This window comes from Grammomys surdaster, unplaced genomic scaffold, assembly GCF_004785775.1.
Source record: "Grammomys surdaster isolate TR1022 unplaced genomic scaffold, NIH_TR_1.0 313, whole genome shotgun sequence".
Lineage (NCBI taxonomy): Eukaryota > Metazoa > Chordata > Mammalia > Rodentia > Muridae > Grammomys > Grammomys surdaster.
In genome coordinates this window covers 2,465,840-2,486,459 of record NW_021604732.1, presented here as the reverse complement: position 1 = coordinate 2,486,459, position 20,620 = coordinate 2,465,840, and the positions used below count along the sequence as shown (strand labels likewise).

At 42.2% G+C, this 20,620-nt stretch overlaps 1 protein-coding gene across 1 annotated transcript in view; it reads left to right on the top strand.

Annotated features, from left to right (window-relative positions):
* The window catches only part of LOC114629573 (hepatitis A virus cellular receptor 1 homolog), a 17,042-nt gene extending 8,069 nt beyond the window's left edge, over positions 1-8,973 (top strand). Inside the window, exons 4-7 of the mRNA XM_028777615.1 lie at positions 3,933-3,982; positions 6,296-6,404; positions 7,208-7,241; positions 8,674-8,973. Of these exons, the coding sequence (XP_028633448.1) occupies positions 3,933-3,982; positions 6,296-6,404; positions 7,208-7,241; positions 8,674-8,827 (347 nt within the window). The 3' untranslated portion in view covers positions 8,828-8,973. The remainder of the gene's footprint in view (positions 1-3,932; positions 3,983-6,295; positions 6,405-7,207; positions 7,242-8,673) is intronic.
* The last annotated feature ends 11,647 nt before the right edge of the window (positions 8,974-20,620 follow it).

Here is a 20,620-nt window from a genome sequence, read left to right as displayed (position 1 = left end):
ACTACTCCAAGGAGACCCTCAACCACTACAAGATCCATGACTACTCCAAGGAGACCCTCAACCACTACAAGATCCATGACTACTCCAAGGAGACCCTCAACCACTACAAGATCCATGACTACTCCAAGGAGACCTACAGTTGCTTCAAGAAGACCAAATCCAATCACAATACCCAACGCTCCAAGAAGACCCACACCTCCTATAAAACCCACACCTACTCCACATATACCCTCAACAACCACAAAATCCACAACTATTACAAGTCTCTCAACTACCATAAAACCAACAACTACTCCAGAGAGACTCCCAAGAACAATAAACCCCACAACTACTCGAAGAACACTCTTAACAACCATAAAACCCACAGCTATTCCAAGAACTCCTTCAACAACCCTCAAATACACAACTACTCGAAGGAAACCAGCAACTACCGTAACAACCTCAACTATTTCATGGAAACCTGAAACGACCACAAAACTCATAACTACTTCAAGGAGACCCAAAACTACAACAAAATACACAATTGCTTCAACAAGACCTACAGATTCTCCAAAATCAACCAGAATCTCTGCCTCTACTTCTCCAACGTCGATGACACACACGCAGACTCAGAAACCAGGTAAAACCCATGTGATTCAGGTCTCAGAGTCCTTCTCGTGGGATGCTGTAGGATACACAGAACATTGAGTCAAGTCAGAAGTATAATGTAGTTCGTGTTCTCAACTGGGTCCTAAACACCATTTTCACAAGATCTGTGATTTTTCCCATCTTAAGTTACATGCATTTGCTGCTGTGTTGCAGCTTGAAGATGGAGGACATCCATCTCTTTCTGTCAGATTCCCAGTGGATTCACTAATAGTCAGACTTGGGCTGATCATTGATCTTAGATAGCTAATGAGGATGATGAGAATCTTACTCAGCAGGGCATGACTTTCTGATGAAAAAAAATTTGGGTTCTCAGTCCATTTTGAAACTGAGCCATGCACGTAAGCCATAGTTCAGTGAAGCTAACATTTAACATTTCCCGAGTACCTGGTGGCTTGCTACAAGCTTTAGGATGCAGTGTTTAATTCTCAGACAACTATTACTGACATAGCTGTGATCTGTCCCTATTGTGTACTGAAAGGAACTGACACAGAGTCAGAAAGTTCATGGTGGAAGTTATGAAGACAGAAAGTGGCTCAGACTCTCTATCCCTGTTCACTTGAATTGGAAGCTAGTTCTTCTAACTCCAGGGTCAGGCTTCCTGCCACAGGCACTGAGATTTATATTTGGAAGGTTTGTCCTGTATTCAAATTCTCACTGAGGAAGACTTCACAACTCTTCATTTTTAGGAGAATTTGATGGGTCTTTGAAATTAATTTGTAAAGCAGAAAAATGCAGAGGATGTTTTCTATATATTGATTGTTTACACATTGGATTTAAGGTTTGGAATGTTCATATTTGGGTTGGAGAGACGGCACCATAGCTAAAAGTGAGTATTGCTTTTGAGGAGATCCTGAGTTGGTTCAAGGCACACACATTGAACATCTCACAAATGCCTGTAATTCCATTTCCAGGGGATCTGATAACTCTGGTCTCAATAAACATCTGCAATCAAATGAAGGAATCCATACACAGATGATATATGCATTTTCACACAATTTAATATAAAGTAAATTCTATGCATATGCTTTGCTGACACCATAAAGTTTGTACTTGAAATACCCACCTGTATGAATTTATACTTAATAGCAATGAATAGTTTATTAGAGATGGGGGAAAGCTTGACATCCAACGATAAGATTAGCTTCAAATCTTTTACATCTAGGAGTGAAAAGGTACCTGTTAGAGGAATACTTAAAACTTCTTAAAACCCATCCATCCCTGATGTAGGGCTGGATTTTAAGGGACAAAATGATTACAGTATTGTTGTTGTTGTTGTTGTTGTTGCTGCTGCTTGAGCAATCTGAAGGTCTGCATTAATTTCCTTGCCTCTCACTGGCCTGTGGAAAGATCCACCAGGAGGGCTCTGCAGAACTGGGTTACAAACTGAGTTTGCAGGGGGCTCTAGGCTACAACTGTGATTTTAGAGCATAAAGATTTGTGTGAAAAACAAAACAAAACAAAACAAAACAAAACAAAGCAAAACAATTTATTCCAGGCAGTCACACACACTATAGGAAAATGAAGATATCTCAGGATTGATAAAACATCTCAATACTTAGTTTTTAGTGCTTCCAATGATGGAGTTCATGGGCTGAGTTTGGAGAACATAGATAAGCTACCACCTTCATTGAAGACTTAGATTTAGAAAAGAAGTACCAGTTTACATGTTCCTACGACCTGCTGGGGTGCTACAAGTTGAGTTTTGTTTGTTGAGACAAGATCTCAACTTGGCTGGCAAGGAACTCATTATGCAGACCAAGTTTGCCTTAAAGTCATAGAGATTTTCTTGTCTCTGCCTCTAGTGATGCCTGTCAGTGTTGAATTAAAATTGTATCTTGTTTCCTTACTGAGTCACTTACTCTTATACCCAGAAGGTCTTACTTAAGGTCCCAGGCTAGAGCAGAGCCTGGTGTGTAGAGGTTGTCTAAACTTAGCCATTTATCTTTGGCTCCTTAGAAGGGCTCTCCCAATGAGCAAAATGTAAACAGTAATGTGAGGACTGAAGGAGGGTTGTGAGTTGTCCATCTTTATCCATGCTGAGCAATGCCAGCTTTACAAGTCATTGGGATTTCCATAGACCTGCTGTATTTCCACTCATTGTGTTGGTACTGTATGTGTGCCTTGTCAGCTGGGATGTCTGTCATTTGATTGAATTAGAACTGTGTAGTCATCTGATATGAGATTTTTTCCCCTTCCCTTCTCCCTCTTGCTCTGGTCTCGCTTGCTCCTGGCCCTCTCCCTCACTCCAGGCCCCTTACCCCTCCTTGCTTGCTTTGGCCCTGCTGCCTCCAGCCCAAAGGTTTTTATTTATTTATTATATATGTAAGTACACTGTAGTTGTCTTCAGACACTCATAAGAGGGCTTCAGATCTCATTATGGGTGGTTGTGAGATATGGTTGCTGGGATTTGAACTCATGACCTCCATGTGGTTGCTGGGATTTGAACTCATGGCCTCTGGAAGAGCAGTCAGTAATCTTAACTGCTGAGCCATCTCACCAGCCCCGTGATATGAGCTTTGTAATGAATAAAATTTAATTGATGGGCTCATGGTTAAGGTGTAAGACATTTATTTATTGCAGTTACTGAGCAGAACAAGAATTCTGTATTTGACATCCAGATTTTGAAAGCACAAAATATATAATCTGTTCCAAAAATAGATGTCTCAGAACACCCAGATATATGAATGGGGTTCAATGGCTCCCCTGCCACACTGTGTCCTAATCCTCACATTGTAGGAGACATGTTGGCTGTGGGTGATATGACAGGTGATTTCTAAAGCAATTGTGATCCAGGTTGACGTGCAGTGCCATATTAGTCAAGAAGACACTATGATAGACATCATGGTAGCTCCACTCATGCTGAGTAGAGAGGTATTCTGACCTTTGGATGTGTATGTGGTCTTTTTGCATGTACTACCCTCAGCTCATGTGGAAATTCAGATAAGGTAGGACCTTAAACTATTCCATAACTGAATTCTCTGGTTCACCAAGATTTGTAGATAAGCCTGGACATGCACTTGTATTTTACACACACACAGAGAGGTGGCGGGGGCGGGGGGGGGATTTTTCCATGAAGCCAGAACACAGAAGTTAAGATGTACAACTTCCGAGAGAAATAATTTAGTAGAATGTTAACTGTTTACTGTGATGCTCTGTACGTCTACAATACCTGAAGTCATTTAACTTTCAACTCATCATAGAGATGGTGTGAGTATGTGTAGTGTCTGTAGTGAAAAAATCTAACACCTTTGTAATTGTAATTCATTTTCATTCTCGTTGAACAGTTTGGACTGCTACTGTGACATCTTCAAACTACCCTCGGAATAATCACACTGTAAGCATATCCCTCTCTGTGCTAATAGCGAGATTCTCTTGTCTATCTTTCTGCAATCATGTTGCCTTTAAACACTTGGTCAAATTAGTTTATAGACTTTTGTCTCAAAGGAAGAAGAAGAGGTAGAAGTAAAGAAAAAGGGTCAGGCATAGTTGTCTATGCCTTTATCAGCAGGAAGCTGATACAAGAGACACCATGTGTGAGGATAGCCTGGACAACCAAAGCATCTTGGGTTACATTGTGAGACCTTTTTTCAAAAAAAAAAAAAGAAACATTAAATATATGATAATAATTCCATTAAAAAGAAGAAAGGATTTGACCATAAAATGGTTATTGGGAAGCAAATTTGTTAAATATGCCTAATAAATGATATTTTACAAAACAGTGGAGGTAGTGACTCAGAGATTGACTGATTCTCCAAAGCTAAAAGTTAGGTTAAAAAAAGAACACGCTAACCAAGGGAGAATAAATTAATATACCGTATTTGTTGAAAGTGCTATCAACTGAACAGACTTGTGCGGTTTTAGCACAGTCCTGCATGGCACAGTTGGACCTGAGCTTGGTGAACTGCAGTATAGTCATCTTTATCAGCAAGAAGAAATACTTTAGAATTAAAAATTTGAAAAGGAGTAGGAAAATCTGGATTTTGCAGCTGCCAGGCTGTCTCTAGGTGCACAGAGAACAGTGCACAGGGAACTGGGCACAGAGGCACTCCTCTGTGTGCTGGTATCTGGGGCTTTTGTTTCTTTGTTTTTGAGACAGGGGCTCCTGGAGACCAGGCTAGCCTTGATTCCCTTCAGAGCTGAGAAGGATAATGAACTCCTGCCCCTCCTGGCTCTATTTCTCATCCTGGGTCACAGATGTGCACAGCCACACTTAGCAACAGCAGCCTGCTTCTTGAAGCTGCAGATGACTTTCCCAGACTCCATCTCCTGGGAAGGTTGGAAAGATGTGTGAAGATGAATGAGAAAGGATAGCCACTGCTGTTACTTACAACCAGGAAATGCTAAAGGAAATGTTCAGTGGGCAGGGAAGATACTGCTGTGATCCGAGCACTCAGGGGGAACACACAGGAGGATCAGAAGTTCATCACGTTGGCTACATAGCAAATGATATATATTCTAGGCCTGCCTAGAATACATGAGACTCTGTCTCAAAACCTACAAACACACTCCCCACAGTGTTTGTCAAGAAGTACCTGATAATACCTTACCCAAGAACCTCACTGAACATGCTTGAGGGTATAGAGACAGAGCTCACATAGCTTAGCTAACATGCCCATGGTCCCTCTGACTAAGCAGAGGAGCTTGGGTTGTGATCCAGAGATGGGGCTCATACAAGGGCAAAGACCTGATCTTATGGTCTGTTTCTTGCAGTTAATCTTACAGTAAGGGGGCTGCTTAAGGCTAGTAGATCAGTGTTGAGCTATGAAGTGGCATTGGGTGATGCCCAGCCTGTCACATGTTTATTCCCATAGGTGATGATCTCTGGACATCTTTCTGTCTGATCACACAGTGCTAATCAACCTGCATCCATGAACGGCTTCTCCTGAGTGATTTTATATAGATGTAGATCAAACCTGGCATGAGGACCATGGCTTTAGTCCCTGTTATCAGGAAGCAGAGGCATGTGTATCTCTGAGTTAGAGGCCAGCCTGGTCTACATGGAGAAGTCCAGGTTTGCTGTGGCTACATAGTGTGGCTACACACATACAGGCTATATACCTGTCTCAAGTGAAAAACAAGTAGAATCTAGAATTGCCTTTACAAGACAGGTAGGATCTATGCAGACGGAGTAGACCTAGTAGCTGAGCACACTCCCATAACATCAGATTGCCAACTTGAAAGGAGGCATTGTTTTTCTCAATAGAGGAATAACCTACTGAATAATAATTCTGATATCATCACTCTCAAGATATGCAATCATGTTGTCATTTCAAATTTCACATTTGAAAACATTTTCATTCTCCTCTTAGACATTTTGAGGTTTGCATTATCTTAGAGATCTGCAGCTCAATACCAACTCAGCTTTATGTTAGACTTTTCTTGCACGCGCTATTCTCCATTAAAAAAAATAATCATGGTCTCTCTATGTAGTTCTGGATGTCCTAGAACTGCTATGTAGATCAGACTCTCTTGGAACTTTCAGGTATTCCTCTGCATCCCAAGTGCTGGGAATCAAGGTGTGCACTACCTTATATTTGCATATCCTATGATAGACACTGGCAATGGAGGGAAAAGTATAGATTGAGATATGGGATATGTTTTCTGTTCATCTCTGTTGGTGCCTCTTCAATTACTGATGTTTCCTTAGGAAGTGGCTCCTACAGAAACTCCCCTGAAGATCCCCATTAGGGACCTCTTTATTGGAATCTCTGTGTCTGCCATGTTGCTGATCCTCGTGAGCATCCCAACTATCATACGTGAGTGACTTTATCACAGTTCCCAATGTCAGAAATGGGTCTGGGTCTCCAAGATAAATGCTAACAAAATCCAAGGAATTTTGGTAGAGCAAAATGTGTTACTCCCATAGGAATGTCAGCCACTGACTATTCCAGATACCGTATATTAGATAGTTACTGATCTATTTCACATGACTGGGTAGAAATTTAGGAATTAGAATATGCCTGTCAAATGTCAGGATGGTTGCTCTAATATTTAGAAGTTGGTTATTCATAAGGATTATTTAAGGTGACACTGAGGCTTGTTTATTCTCCTCTAATTGAGGATGGATAACGGGAGTTGGTCTTTGACAGGAAGGGGAGGGTGAGGAGTAGGTGGTAGCACATACCTCCTGAACTACTTTATGGAAGGAACCAAAGCCAGTACAGTATTCTATCTTCATGACACTTAATAGGGTCCCTAATGGAAGAGACCATTTGTAGGACCTTGTGTCTCAGGTCCCTTGGAGAGTCCATGTTTAGCTTATTTTCCACCAGTCAGTTTAAAAACCTAGATGTCTTCATTTTTTTTCCAGAGAAAGACTATTTACCAATGTCACTCTTGCATGTTAGGAATGCTATGTGGGTGAATGCATGAAGCCATGGATACAGAGAAGACACTTGGATACAGATACATGGATACTATAGGGTCCATGGTTACCAGGGAATGGTTCAGTTAAAAACAAACATAACACCGTTGATTAGAAGAAAATATTGTGAACGTTTTTGATGACATGTTAAACTTTCCTTTCAACTCCTCCCAACTCCCCCTCACCCCATTTTAGAGTGCAGACACAGAAAAAAGAAGAGTCTAGAGAGGTAAGCTCTTTTGGTTGGTGCCAGTTGCTCTAGAACTTGCAGTCTTGTAGTTTTCTCCTGGTTTCTTTCTGTTCCTTTTCTCCTTCTCTTTCTCCCTCGTTACTTCCTCCTCCTCCTCCTTTTAAAATTTACCTACTTTTAATTAATTTTTTCATGTAATACATCTTGGTCATGTTCCCTCTCTTTTGTCAACTCCTCAGTGTCACTTTCCTACCCACCCAACATTACATTCTCTCTTCCTTTCCAAAAAAAGGGATGGGGGGGAGAAAAAGAAAATCTACAAAAATACTAATGTGAGATCAAAAAAAATCACCAGAAGACCATTTTCTGTCAGTTGTCACATTGGATCATCTGAGCTTTTTGACCCTATGTTGTTTCCATACCTGTACACATGATACTGACCCAAGCAAAGAGCAGCTTTGTCCCATCTTCTTTGTAATTCACAGGTGTTCTTCTTGTGGCTGAAGGGAGAGGCTCATTTTTGGTTCTACATTTCCATTATAGAGATGGCCTGTGTACAGATGACAAAATCCACTATGTCAAAACACTACCCATGAGCTAGAGTTAGTGTGTTTTCTTCTGTTATTTGCTCCTCTGTGAGCTCTAGACCCTCACATACCAGTCCACCATGACTACTCACAGTAAAAGCTCCTCCCACAGCTGATGGGAAAGGCCAGACTGCAGACCCCAGCAGTTCTCTCTCAGATCATTTCCTTTTCCTGTAGCATCTGATATTTTGTGCATGTGCTGTATGCAAATGTGTCATGCATGCCATCTTTGCAGCTGTTTCCAAGACAACCAACCCTTGTCTGTTAATTCACCCATTTTCCTACTCCATGTTAGTATTAGAGTAAGCAGATTCTATGCAGATTTCAAAATCATTTCTATTTTCTTTAGCAAGAATTTATTTATTATTGTGATGAGAGGTGTTGGTGGAAGTGGTGTGTTTGGGTGTATATGTACAGGTCCCATGGCAGCTGAGACGGTCAGAGGAAAACTATGTGGAGCTGGTTCTCTTCTACCTTTCTGTGGGCTCCAGGAATGTAGCATGGGTCACCAGGCCCTCCTAACCTTAGGGTCACAGTTCTAAGGTGAAAATACAGGAGCCATCCTGTTCTTAGCGCAATTCCAAAATGCACATCCTGATTAGGTAACTGTTTGGAGTTAGATACCTGTCTTTTAAACTTTCCACTTTTGTGTTCTAGTACATGAATATATAGATGTTTTTGTTTTACTATTTCTTAGTTTGTCTGATGTTTACTAAACAAACTTCTCTATGACTTAATGCCAGGTCTCTGTGTGGTATTATTAATTCTCTGTTACAGTTTAGTGAATGGGGCTCTTCCAGTCCTGAATGATTCCTGATTCATGCTGATCATGAATGAAAAAAATCTGCTCAGATCTGAAAAGTGACCTTCCTGTTGTTTTTCAGCAACTCAGGACGCACCTCAGTTTTCTTCCATGTTTATCAGAATGAAGCTTTTCAAAGTATAGTGCAACATCAAGCCGAAGACAGTTTTCATCCCGGGATTAAATCCCAGTTGCCCTTTGAGATGACAACATTCCAAAGCTGCAGAAGAAAGTAACGGACTGTAACTGTGCTGAGCATTCGTTAAGCTGCAGGGCTGTTCTCTGGATCAGTTCATCTCATGCTCCCACTTCCCTGCAGTAGCAGAGAGCATGACCTGTAGTCATTCATACGCATAGTGACTGTTAATATAGTACTCATTCTTGCCACATTCCGGGGAGTCTTCTCTCAAACACAAACACTCTAGAATTTCATGTTTTCTTTAGAGCTCATAAGTCTTGTGTCCACCAGAGACTATCATTGGTAATCCAGGAAATGGCCTTCTATCTGTACACACACACACACACACACACACACACATATATATATATATCATATTATATATACATGTATATAGATATAGATATATATACATATATATAGTGTATATGTGTGTATGAAAAAATATTTAAATATATAATATTTTTAAAAGAGAGGAATAGGATTTAGATATAGAAATCTGAAAATGGAGAGGGCAAAGCTTAATTTAGAAGTACTTCATGATTATGGTTTATTTGTTTTATTTTAACTCAAAATGTCATTTTTCTCATCTTCCCCCAAGGAGCTTAAGTCATGGTTGCTGCATCTTTAATGTATTTGGCAGAGAAACAGAAAGGAGTCTAGAGGTGTCCATGCTTTCTAATGGCTCCTGAAATATGATACAGTGTAATGTGGTTGATCTTAGGATAAGAATGTGAGTTTCCATCAGGAGAGGCTACCATGGTGAATATGGACCAGGCAGACATCTGGGAAGAAGATAATGGGGCACAGGTTTGAGTTCATTAGTGCTATTTCTACTACACTTCTGTCTTGATACTCACTGTTCCTAGACTCACCCACTGAGCTCTGAATTAGGAGCTAGAAGGAGGCAATGCAGAAATGGAAGGGGAGATGAGAGAGTGGGACTTGGGGTCTCAGCCTTAGAGAAGTCCTGTTGCAGGTGGAACAGTGTTTGAGGTTATATACTTATTCTAGGAATATTCTAATGACATAAGACATAGATAATTGACTATCTTTTTAAATGAAATGATAGCCATATCTTACTTGGTAAATCCTGTGAATATTTAAAATTATTTTCAAGGCAGGGGACATTTGTCTGAAATGAGAAAGTCAAAAGTCTGGGTGATCATCCTTGGAAGGAAGAGAAGGCAGTTACCCAGAAAAACAGAAAGGCCTTGGCCCAAGTCACCAGGATAGTATATGACTATCCAGTATCCTAACACATGGTGCCTTTTTCTCACCCCAGTAAGATCTACAGGCTTGGCTTCCCAGGCAATGTGGTAGATACCTCTAATCTCACCTTTGATGCAATGTCAGCTGTCTCCCCGATCTACATCCCTAGCTCATGTAATATAAATCTAGAAACAGGAGAACATGCATATATAGATACTCACAACAAATCTGCACAACCCAGTGGTTTACAGTCCTGCCTATCTCTGGAGGAGATTGGTGTAAAAGGAGAAAATGCAGACTGTGACTCCAGAAATGATACTGGTCCCATTTTGAGGGTGAGACCTGAGCTCTTACTGACAGAACACTCTCCATGTGATGCTAATGATCAGTCGGGGTCTTGATCCTCTGGTCTAGGCCTTTCTTTCCCTTCTGTAGACCGTATCCTTGAGTTTGAAAACATGTGGAAGCTGCACCACTGGCCTTCAGTCTTGAGGGCTTTTAATTCCCTTCCCACCCCTAGGTCTGTCGCTAGGGAAGTGAGATGTGAGAATCCTTTGTTTCTATGATATAATGACTCACAGGAGATGCTGATGGACACTGATGACATGGAAAGGTCTACTCACCTGGTTCGATGATGTTTAATTTCAGTTCTAATTCTTTATAATTCATTGGATCAGGGAATTGTATCCTGTAGTAATAGGTTCCTTAGTTGGATTGAGTCACATTCTCTGTGGTCAGGGACATGTCTCCTTTGTAGAAATTCCCCGTTATCTGGAACTGATTAGATTTGTGATATGTTACATTTCTTCCTTCAGTGCTGAGCACCACACTGGCACACTGTGACCAAGTGCAGGGTTCCTTGTCCCAGCACACAGGCCCAAATGTCTCAGAGGGAGATACAGTGTAGCTAGAAACCAGACAGGCATTTGTATTGACCTCAACTATACAAGCACCTTCAAAGATCCTACACAGAAAGGAAAAGATGGTGATGGAGGTGGGTCCATGTCTTCAAGTAATGCACCACAGAATAAAAGAAGAAATGATGGCTGCCCTGTTGGGAGGAGGACTGGCTGTGCCAATGATTCTGATTTGAGAGGAGTAGATATCCCCGCTGAAATACCTATTATGATTTCACAGGCCTCTGATCCTGGAGTTCATCAGGTGGAGACAGGAAAATCCTGAATTAGATGCTCGAGTGAACTATATAGCAAGTTCCAGGCTAGCCTGAGTGCTGAAACCATCTCTCAGAAAAGAAATGACCAGACCAGGAAGGATGATTTAAGCTCATCCCTGTGTAAGGAGTCTGTGGCAGCACTGCGATGAGTTTGTAGCCAGCCTGGGCGACCTAGGCTCATTCCCTACCGTGTCTGCCCCATCGGACTGAGGTGAAACATTAGAACTTACATTTTTTATCTCCCATGTGTTACATTGTGTGTCCTTAACACCTCTGCTTTCAATATCACAGCTCTCAGGGAGAACTGTGTGCAGGTCTTTGAAGATAAAAGCCAGGGCTAACGGAGTGAACACTCAGAAAAATGGACATTGTTGGCCAGGAAAATGTCCACCTATCTGTGTTAGTTGTCTGCTCAGTAGCAAAGGAAAGGTTCTCTCTCTCTCTCTCTCTCTCTCTCTCTCTCTCAAATAACCCCCTAAAAAAAAAAACTAGTACTTTGCATATTTGAAGCTCCTGATGTTTTGTTCTAAAGTTTCAAATAAATTCTTTTATAGGAACAATTACATCTATATGATAATGCATTCAAACATGAAAGGCACATATGCCTGACCCCTCTCTCACCTCTTCTCATTCTGCTGCTCCCCCTCCTAGAGCCCAAACATTAAAAGATGTTCACACACTGTGGTCCCCGGCAATGCTTTTACACATGATTGTTCGCTTTGATTTTCTTTATAGCATTGTGATTATCAGCAGTCTATATGAGGTTGTCCAATTAGGATCACTGCTTGTATCATGGATATATCAAGCACAGTTACCTGGTCCTCTATCGTTGGACATTTAAGTTGCTTCCAATCATGCTATTACCAATAGCATCACTATGACCATCCTTGCATCTCTTTCTTGTCCTCTGTGAAATAATTCTTCTCCAACTGAAAAGGTCCAGGTCTGTACTGAAGCTTAGTAGTAGCATCAGCAGGATATGGATAAAGGAAAGACCTGAAAACATGAGTACATGGTAAGGAAAATCAAAGGCCAGCTCTGTGTAGGCACAGCCTTAGCTCTCCAGTTACACTGTTACCTCCCCTGATGCCTGTCTGTCCTGGAGGTCAGGAGGGAGGTGGAGATAAGAGTATTGAGAAGTTAAAGCCAGAAGAGCTACATAAACAATTTATAGGTCACGAGCAATGAGACACTTTCTCCCAAAACAAACAAATAAGGTATGTTGGATCAGACCTGTAGTCTTAGTCTTAGCACTAAGGAGGCTGAGACAGGAGGATTGCCATGAGTTCCAGCCATGGTCTGTACAGTTTGAAGCTGGCTTGAGATACAGAGAATTACAGGGCTTCTAGCTCAGTCTGTCAGGGGCTGAGTCTGTGGCATGGCTGTCAGTTCTCACACATTGAGGTCCTGGTCCTTCACATAGAGAACCTTGGGAAGAATTGTGTATCATGTCTATGGACATGAAGTAGCAGGCTAATGGAAGTTGACATTCAGAGAAATGGACGTTGTTGCCCATGACAACAGCCCGTTGATCTGGGATCTGAACGAGTTATCTGTTCTTAGCCAAGGAAAGGGTGGGCCACCCCAATAAAGTGAACAACAACAACAACGACAAACGAACTTGACAAATAAGAAGTGTGTATGTTTTAAAGTACTCAGGGTTTGTTTTAATGCTTAACATGAATTCTTTTCAATTCATTTATATGTATACTTCTAAGTAGGAAGGCAGTCAAGCCATATAAAACATGTATGAAATCATGACTCCCTTTTCAAATTCTTCCCATTCAATTTGGCCCACTGTGAGCTCAAACAGTCCCCTCCCCCAACCCCTCCCTCCTAACTTCCTCCCTCCATTTCTCTCTTATGACTATTTTACTTCTCCTTCTAAGTGAGATTCAAGGTTCCTTGCTTGGGACTTCCTTCTTGTTTAGCTTCTTTGGAACTATTGAATGTAACATGGTACTTGTATTTTATGGCTAATATCCACTTATAAGTGAGTATGTGCATGTCCTTTAGGGATTGGGTTACCTCACTCAGGATGATATACTCAAGTTTCATCCATTTGCCTGTAAAATTCATAATTCTTTGTTTTAAATAGCTGAATAGTATTCTGTTGTGTAGATTGTGTTCTTAAGCTGTCCTTTAAGCATTTGGTTTTCCCTGGGGTTAGCTGGCTAATCCTGATGGCAGCAAGACTTCTCAGGAAGGTGGGGTAAACCGTGGACTAGAAAATGGAGATCAGGGTACCCTATTCTGGTGGCTGTGCCTCAGGTAGACCTCACTCTGCAGGCTGTGTCCTGCAGATTGTGTGCCAGTCAGACCCAGCTGGAGAGACAGGCAGATCCAACTAGGATGGATAGACAGGCAGGTTTCCAGGTTTTGGGTTCCTGAAGGTTTCCATGGGGAAGCAGGACAGTCTTGGGGTCCTGAAAGACTCCTCCAGACTGGGGAGCATGAGGCACCAGTGATCACCGGTGCCACTTACCTCTGCAGGCTGCCCTAGGCAGACCAGTTAGGGTGGTGGGTGGATCTAACTAGGATCTCTGACCCATAATGTCTCTTCCTCTGAATGGGTGGGAGGTATCTTCCAGTCACTCAGATGGTGATGATCCAGACGTTTTACCACAAACAGATCTGTGACTTTGTCCTCTGGTTAGTTGGTTAGTTAGTTTATTTACTTCTTTGGTTTGTAGGAGTGAAGACACTGTAAAATTTCACAACTGCTTGGGAAACACTTGCTTGACCAACATTTTACCCTACAATTGCCAGATGGGAAAGTACTCATACCCGGTTTGTCGTTTTACACAACTCCCACATTCTGCGAGCCTCCATGAACAATTTGGTAACAGTTGAGAGGTGGAGAAGGGTATGGAGAAGTTTGGTCTCATCTCTTTAAAGATTACTTCTCACCAAGCATCCTTGGCCATCCTGGAACTCTCTGTAGGACCACCCTGCCATATGATATAGATCCACCTGTCTCTGCATCCCCAGCACTGACACTAAAGTTGGGCTCCACCATACCCAGGTCTCACTAAACTTTGGAAGCAGAGACTGTGAACTAGATTATTTCTTCCAACTCCTCCATTCTAAGTATGGGCCGCTAGTAAACACTGGTTAGAAAGATGTTAGTAGACGGCATCCAGGAAGTATAACAAGAGCCAAGTGTCCCTTCTGCTCTTGCTCCAGGGTCTCCTGATTTCTTCTTTCTGGAGAGCAGTTTATTCTCCTGTAAATTGTGAGGGTTGGTCCAGGTGTCAAACTCCTTTAACTCTCCAGCCATCTCAAAGGCACCATGGTCTCTAGGCCTAGAGTCACACCTCAAGTGAAGATGTTTACTGCAGCTTGGAAAACAGCCCAGGGCACACTAGCCATGCTCCCACTTACTCAGCCTCTTCTGTAGTCTGTTTATATCAGTAAGTAGACGCTATCTAGTAGGTGGATTGGAGAACTGGAGAACTCAATTTTCACACAAAAAAGGAGAGAGTGTGGCCAGGAGATAAGGAAGGAATTACAAGAGAGACTTGTCTTCATCCATAAATAGCTCTGGAAGAGTCCATGGGCAGCAGAGCAGGAGAAGGAGAGACTAACAAGAAGTCACTTTCCCTTAAATACAGGTAAGTAGGGATGTCTGCCGCCACATGCTGAAGAGAAAGAGTCAGGATAGTGCTCCCTGGAGTTTCTGTACCAAGTGGAATTACATTAGAGATGATGTGGGGTTGAATGTGGGACATTAGACAATGATGATTGAGTCTCTAGACATTAGGGTAACTCGCCATCCAGTAGGGTTCTGTGGATTCTTGGAAAGTGAATCTTTGTTTAAATGGAATAATGGGCTTTCCTAGATTTGCTATTAAAGCCTTCTTAATTAAAGTTAAAATGAGAGATAAGTAGGAAACTGTCTAAAGAAGTCTGGTACTCTTCTATACAGCCCTGTTTACTTAGGCCCATGTCTATAAGTACCACATAATGCTATATAATAGTATGAAGGAGGGACCAAGGATGTGAGAGCACAGACAGACATATGTGCAGTGTTGTTTTGGTTTCTGTGGTTCTCAAATTATTTTGTATGCAGCATGAAAAAGAACCTCAATTGGCTGCAGACACTGGAGATTTTGTTAGAGGTGAGGTAACCAAGGGCAAGAAGAAGTAAACATTGTTTTATTTCTTGAGTGTTGGAGATGCGAAGGGAGTGGCCAATTCGGGAAGGTGGGAGTTTGGAATTTAGATTTGGGCTTTCTTCTCCACTGACTGGGAAAGCCAAGCCACAGAATTCTTTAACTGTGGGAGAAATATTTAGAGAAAGGCTTTAAAAGATTTAAAAATGTTTGTATCTTTTAGGGGGATTCCTCATTCCTTCTGCAGCTTAGAGCATTAGTGCCTGGGCCCTTCATCTTGGGCTGTGTGTCTTTCCTGATCATGTGCTTCACCAATATCCAGCTGCTGCTGGTTGCTGCCGGCTGCTGTGTGATATCCCATAGTCCCACCCCACATCCGTCCCTTATCCCTACAGTGAACTTAAAACAAGAGTCATAGAATATAACAACTATGGCTCAGTGGATACCCATTGGATGCTCACAACAGTTGTGAAGTCATTTTGGTTTTTCTCCTTTTTTTTCCAATTGAATATTTTATTTATTTACATTTCAGATGTTATCCCCTTTCCCCATCTAATTCCACCCAGAAACCCCTTATCCCATCCCTCCTTCCTGCTTCTATGAGAGTGTGCCCCCACCCACCCACCCACTCCCACCTGCCTGCCTTGAATTCCCCTACATTGGGGCATCCAGTCTTCACAGGACCAAGGACCTCCTCTCTCACTGATGCTCAACAAGGCCATCCCCTACTACATATATACCTGGAGCCATGAGTCCCTCCATGTGTGTTAACAGGCTGGAGGGTTAGATCCTGGGAGCTCTGGTTGGTTGGTATTGTTGCTCTCCCCCATGGGGCTGCAAGCCTCTTCAGCTCCTTCAGTCTTCTCTCTAACTCCTCCATTGGGGACCATGTGATCAGTTCAGTGGTTAACGGTGAGCATCTGCCTCTGTATATGTCAGGCTCTGGCAGAGCCTCTCAGGAGACAGGTATATCAGGCTCCTGTCAGCATGCACTTCCTGGCATCCACAACAGTGTCTCCATTTAGTGACTGCACATGGGATGGATCCCCAAGTGGGGCAGTCTCTGGACAGTTCCTCATCCAGTCTCTGCTCCACACTTTGTCTCTATATTTGCTCCAGTGAGTATTTTGTTACTCCTTCTAAGAAGGACTGAAGCATCCACACTGTGATCTTCCTCCTTGAGCTTCATGTGGTCTGTGAGTTGTATTTTGGGTATTGTGAGCTTTTGGGCTAATATCCATGTTATCAGTGAGTGCATACCATGTGTGGTTTTTTTAAAATTTTTTTTATTTTGTGATTGGGTTACCTCACTCAGGATGATATTTTCTAGTTCCATCCATTTGCTTAAGAATATCATGAATACATTGTTTTTAATAACTGAGTAGTACTTCACTGTGTAAATGTACCACATTTTCTGTATCCATTCCTCTGTTGAAAAACATCTGGGTTCTTTCCAGCTTCTGGCCACTATAAATATGGATGCTATGAACATGGTACAGCATGTGTCCTTGCTATATGTTGGAGCATCTTTTGGATATATGCTCAGGAATAACCATCCAGTGGAAAAAAAGACAGCATTTTCAACAAATGGTGCTGGTTCAACTGGAGGTCAGCATGTAGAAGAATGCAAATCGATCCATTCTTATCTCCTTGTACAAAGCTCAAGTCCAAGTGGATCTAGGACCTCCACATAAAACCAGATACACAGACTCTAATAGAAGAGAAAGTGGGGAAGAGCCTCGAACACATGGGCACAAGGAAAAAGTTCCTGAGCAGAACATCAATGGCTTATGCTCTAAGATCAAGAAAATAGGACCTCATAAAATTGCAAAGCTTGTGTAAGGCAAAGGACACTATCAATAGGACAAAATGGCAACCAACAGATTGGGAAAAGATCTTTATCAATTCTAGAAGGCTAATATCCAATATACACAAGGAACTCAAGAAATTAGACTCCAGACAATCAAATAACCCTATTAAAAATGGGTACAGAGCTCAACAAAGAATTCTCAACTGAGGAAATTTGAATGATCGAAAATCACCTAAAGAATTGTTTAACATCTCTGGTCATCAGGGAAATGCAAATCAAAACAACCCTGAGATTCCACCTCACACCAGTCAGAATGGCTAAGATCAAAAACTTAGGTGATAGTAGATCACCTGGAGAGGATGTAGAGAAAGAGGAATACTCCTCCATTGTTGGTGGGATTGCAAGCTAGTACAGCCACTCTGGAAAGCAGTCTGGCGGTTCCTCAGTTGTAAAGTCTTACTCTGCATTTTCTGTTTTATTAAGCATGAGTGTGTGTGTGTGTGTGTGTGTGTGTGTGTGTGTGTGTAAGAGACAGAGACAGAGACAGACAGAGACAGAGAGACAGGGAGAGACAGAGACTAAGAGAGAGAGAGACAGAGACAGAGACTGAGACAGAGAGACAGAGAGAAAGGCAGAAGGAGACAGAAACAGAGAGGGGGCAGAGAGATAGAGAGACATAGGCATAGATAGATAGAGACAGAGATTATCACTTTCAGGCATCTATTCTATTCTTTAACTAATATGTACTTGTGGATCTAACTCAGGTTATGAAGCTCACAAGGAAGTGACTTTACCCACAGAGTCAACTTTCTGATCTTTGATTAGTTTCTTCCTTCATCGAGGAAGCCATCAACCCACAGCTTCAGCAGATCCCCCTGGACTCCACTTGTGTCTAAGCTGAAGCCACTTACCTGGGAGCTGGATCCCAGCCTTCCATTCCTCGGCAAAAGTCCTCTTCCTTTCTGTCAAAAGCAAGCAAACAAACAAACAAACACCAAAAACGAACCAAACCAAAAAAAAAAAAAAGCCAACCAACCAACCAAATAATGCAACTCAAGAGTTGAGGCAGGAGGATGGGGAATTTAGTACTTTCCTTCAATAATTTTCAGATCATACAAACACACAGTTACCGACTTTCTGTTTATTGTTTGAGCTGGGACTTATTTTGTATCCCAGACTGGCCTGGACCACATTGGAATCTCCCTCTCTTAGTCTACTAACTGCTGCTATGGTCCCCATACATCACTGTGTCTTATATTTTCATTTGATTTTGACATGTCTTCATGTATCTCAGTCTGGCCTCCACATTGTAAGTGCCTAGAGATGACCATGACCTTCTCATCCTTGACTATCAATGTTCTTGAGTTACATATAGGCAGACACCACCATCCCTGGTTTTTCTGATGTGGATGACTGAACTAGAGGTTCATAGCCACTAGACAAACTGTCTAGAATTTCACACACCTAGTTCTAGTGCTGGTAGTTTTATCATTCAAAAATGAAAGAAGAAAGAAAACTTGGCATGTTGGCAAATATTTTCAGTCTCAACCTTTGGGAGATTGAGGCTTAGGGTCAGGTCAAGGTCAGCTTTGAGCCAGGAAGGTATCACACAATAACATATTCAAATGCCAAATATCAGCTCTAAACCCTGTGGTGGAAGAAGCTCTTCCCTCTTCTGCTGATAGCCCCTCCCCTCACGCACAGCTCAGGCCTGAGTAACTAACTGATCCCCTGCAGACAGACAGCCTACAGGAAGCCCACTTTGCTCTGCCTTCTGAGCCCACAGACTGAGAGTCTTGATTCCTTAGACCATGTTCTCTCTGTTGTCTCTTCCACAGGGAACTCCTGCAAGGACTCTCAGGTGTCCTTGCTTGTTAGCCCAACAGTCACAGTGGTCCTCAGAGGACACCCCACACCCCAGCAATGACTCTCTGTGTCCTTAGGAAAAGGAGAGTCCTCTCAAAGTGGCTCCTGAGTCCTGTCCCTGCCCTGTCCCTGTTCTTCTCCATTGCTGTTCCTCACTGTTCCTGCTGCCCTGCCACAGCCACTCTCCTGCATCTGGACCTTTGCACTCTTTCTCTCTGTCTCTCTTTCTCTGTGTCTCTCTGTGTGTCTCTCTGTGTCTCTCTCTCTGTGTCTCTCTCTCTGTGTGTCTCTCTGTGTCTCTCTCTCTCTCTGTGTCTCTCTGTGTCTCTCTCTGTGTCTCTCGTCTCTCTGTGTCTCTCTCTGTCTCTGTCTCTCTGACTCTGTCTCTGTCTCTCTCTCCTCCCCTCACAGCTCTTTCTGGCTGGCTACCCTTCTTCAGCTTTGCTTAAATACCTTCTGTGTGCAGGTATCAGAAAGTTTATTTAAGCCTACCAGTGAAGATTAATATTGCACCCACACCACTATAGCCTTGACAGCAAAGCTTCTTCAGCCTGCAGGATGTTGTCTTTGTAGTTTATCAACAATGTTCATGTGTTCATTCATTCAGGGTAAGGATGAATTCTTTATTTTTTAAACAAATATTAATATCCATACATTTTTGATGTAGGTGTTACATGCAATAGTCAGTAACATACCACATTTTCTTATGGTCTCAAAGCTACATTTTTGATCCATTGATAGAGGCTAGAGTCATAGAATCCTATGTATTCTGTTAAAGATAGTAAGCAAATACATAAAATGAGAAAAAGTTTAGCATTATATTACTATTTTCTATAGTAAGTTGGACACCTTGTAATTTTTATAAATCTATGCTGTTAAAATTATTTTAAGTGTATTATCATTTAAGAATTTATGTTTATTGTTTCAATTTTATGTATCTGTGTGTGTATGCATGTATGTTCGTGGTGATATGTATATGTGAACACAGTTGTCCAAGGAATGTTTGATCTTGTGTGTCTCCAGTGATAGTGGCTGTGAGCCTCTCAATCAGGACGCTGGGAACCTCTTCCAGTTTTCAGGTTTTCTGTAAGAGCAGTTGGCACTCTTGACCAGTGAACCATTGCAGCAGCCTGATGTTAATGTTCTAGTGAGACTAGTACTTGTTCACACTCCCTCAGCCTCGCTCTATGAGTGCTAACAGTGGAACTAAAAAGAACAACTTCAAAACCCTTGTCTTTGATGTCTATGGGACAATGTGCTTCGATACAATGTTTCTCATTTTACTCAGTCTATCTTGCTAATACTGAACTTGATTGAGTTTTAGGGACCAACCACTGTGGCTACTGAGCAGGAAGAGCCTGCAGTCAACCTCAGGGCAACTGCACCTCCATTAGAAGGCTGCTCCTTGCTTAGGGTTATACCAGGGGAACAGACTTCTCTCTTGACTTCAGTTTTCCTTTGTTTACTGCCTTACTTCTGCTGAGACCAGGAGTGAGACTGAAGGCTATATGTGGGAAGGACAAGGACCATATATGTGTTTGGGAAGGCAGGGGCCCCAGCAGAGAGGCCTATGTGATTCAGACAGTCAGGATGAGAGAGAGAACTTCTCAGATACAGTGTGGTGAGGGCCACAGCCAACCAGAGTGTCTCCTCATTGTCCTGCGGGTCACCATC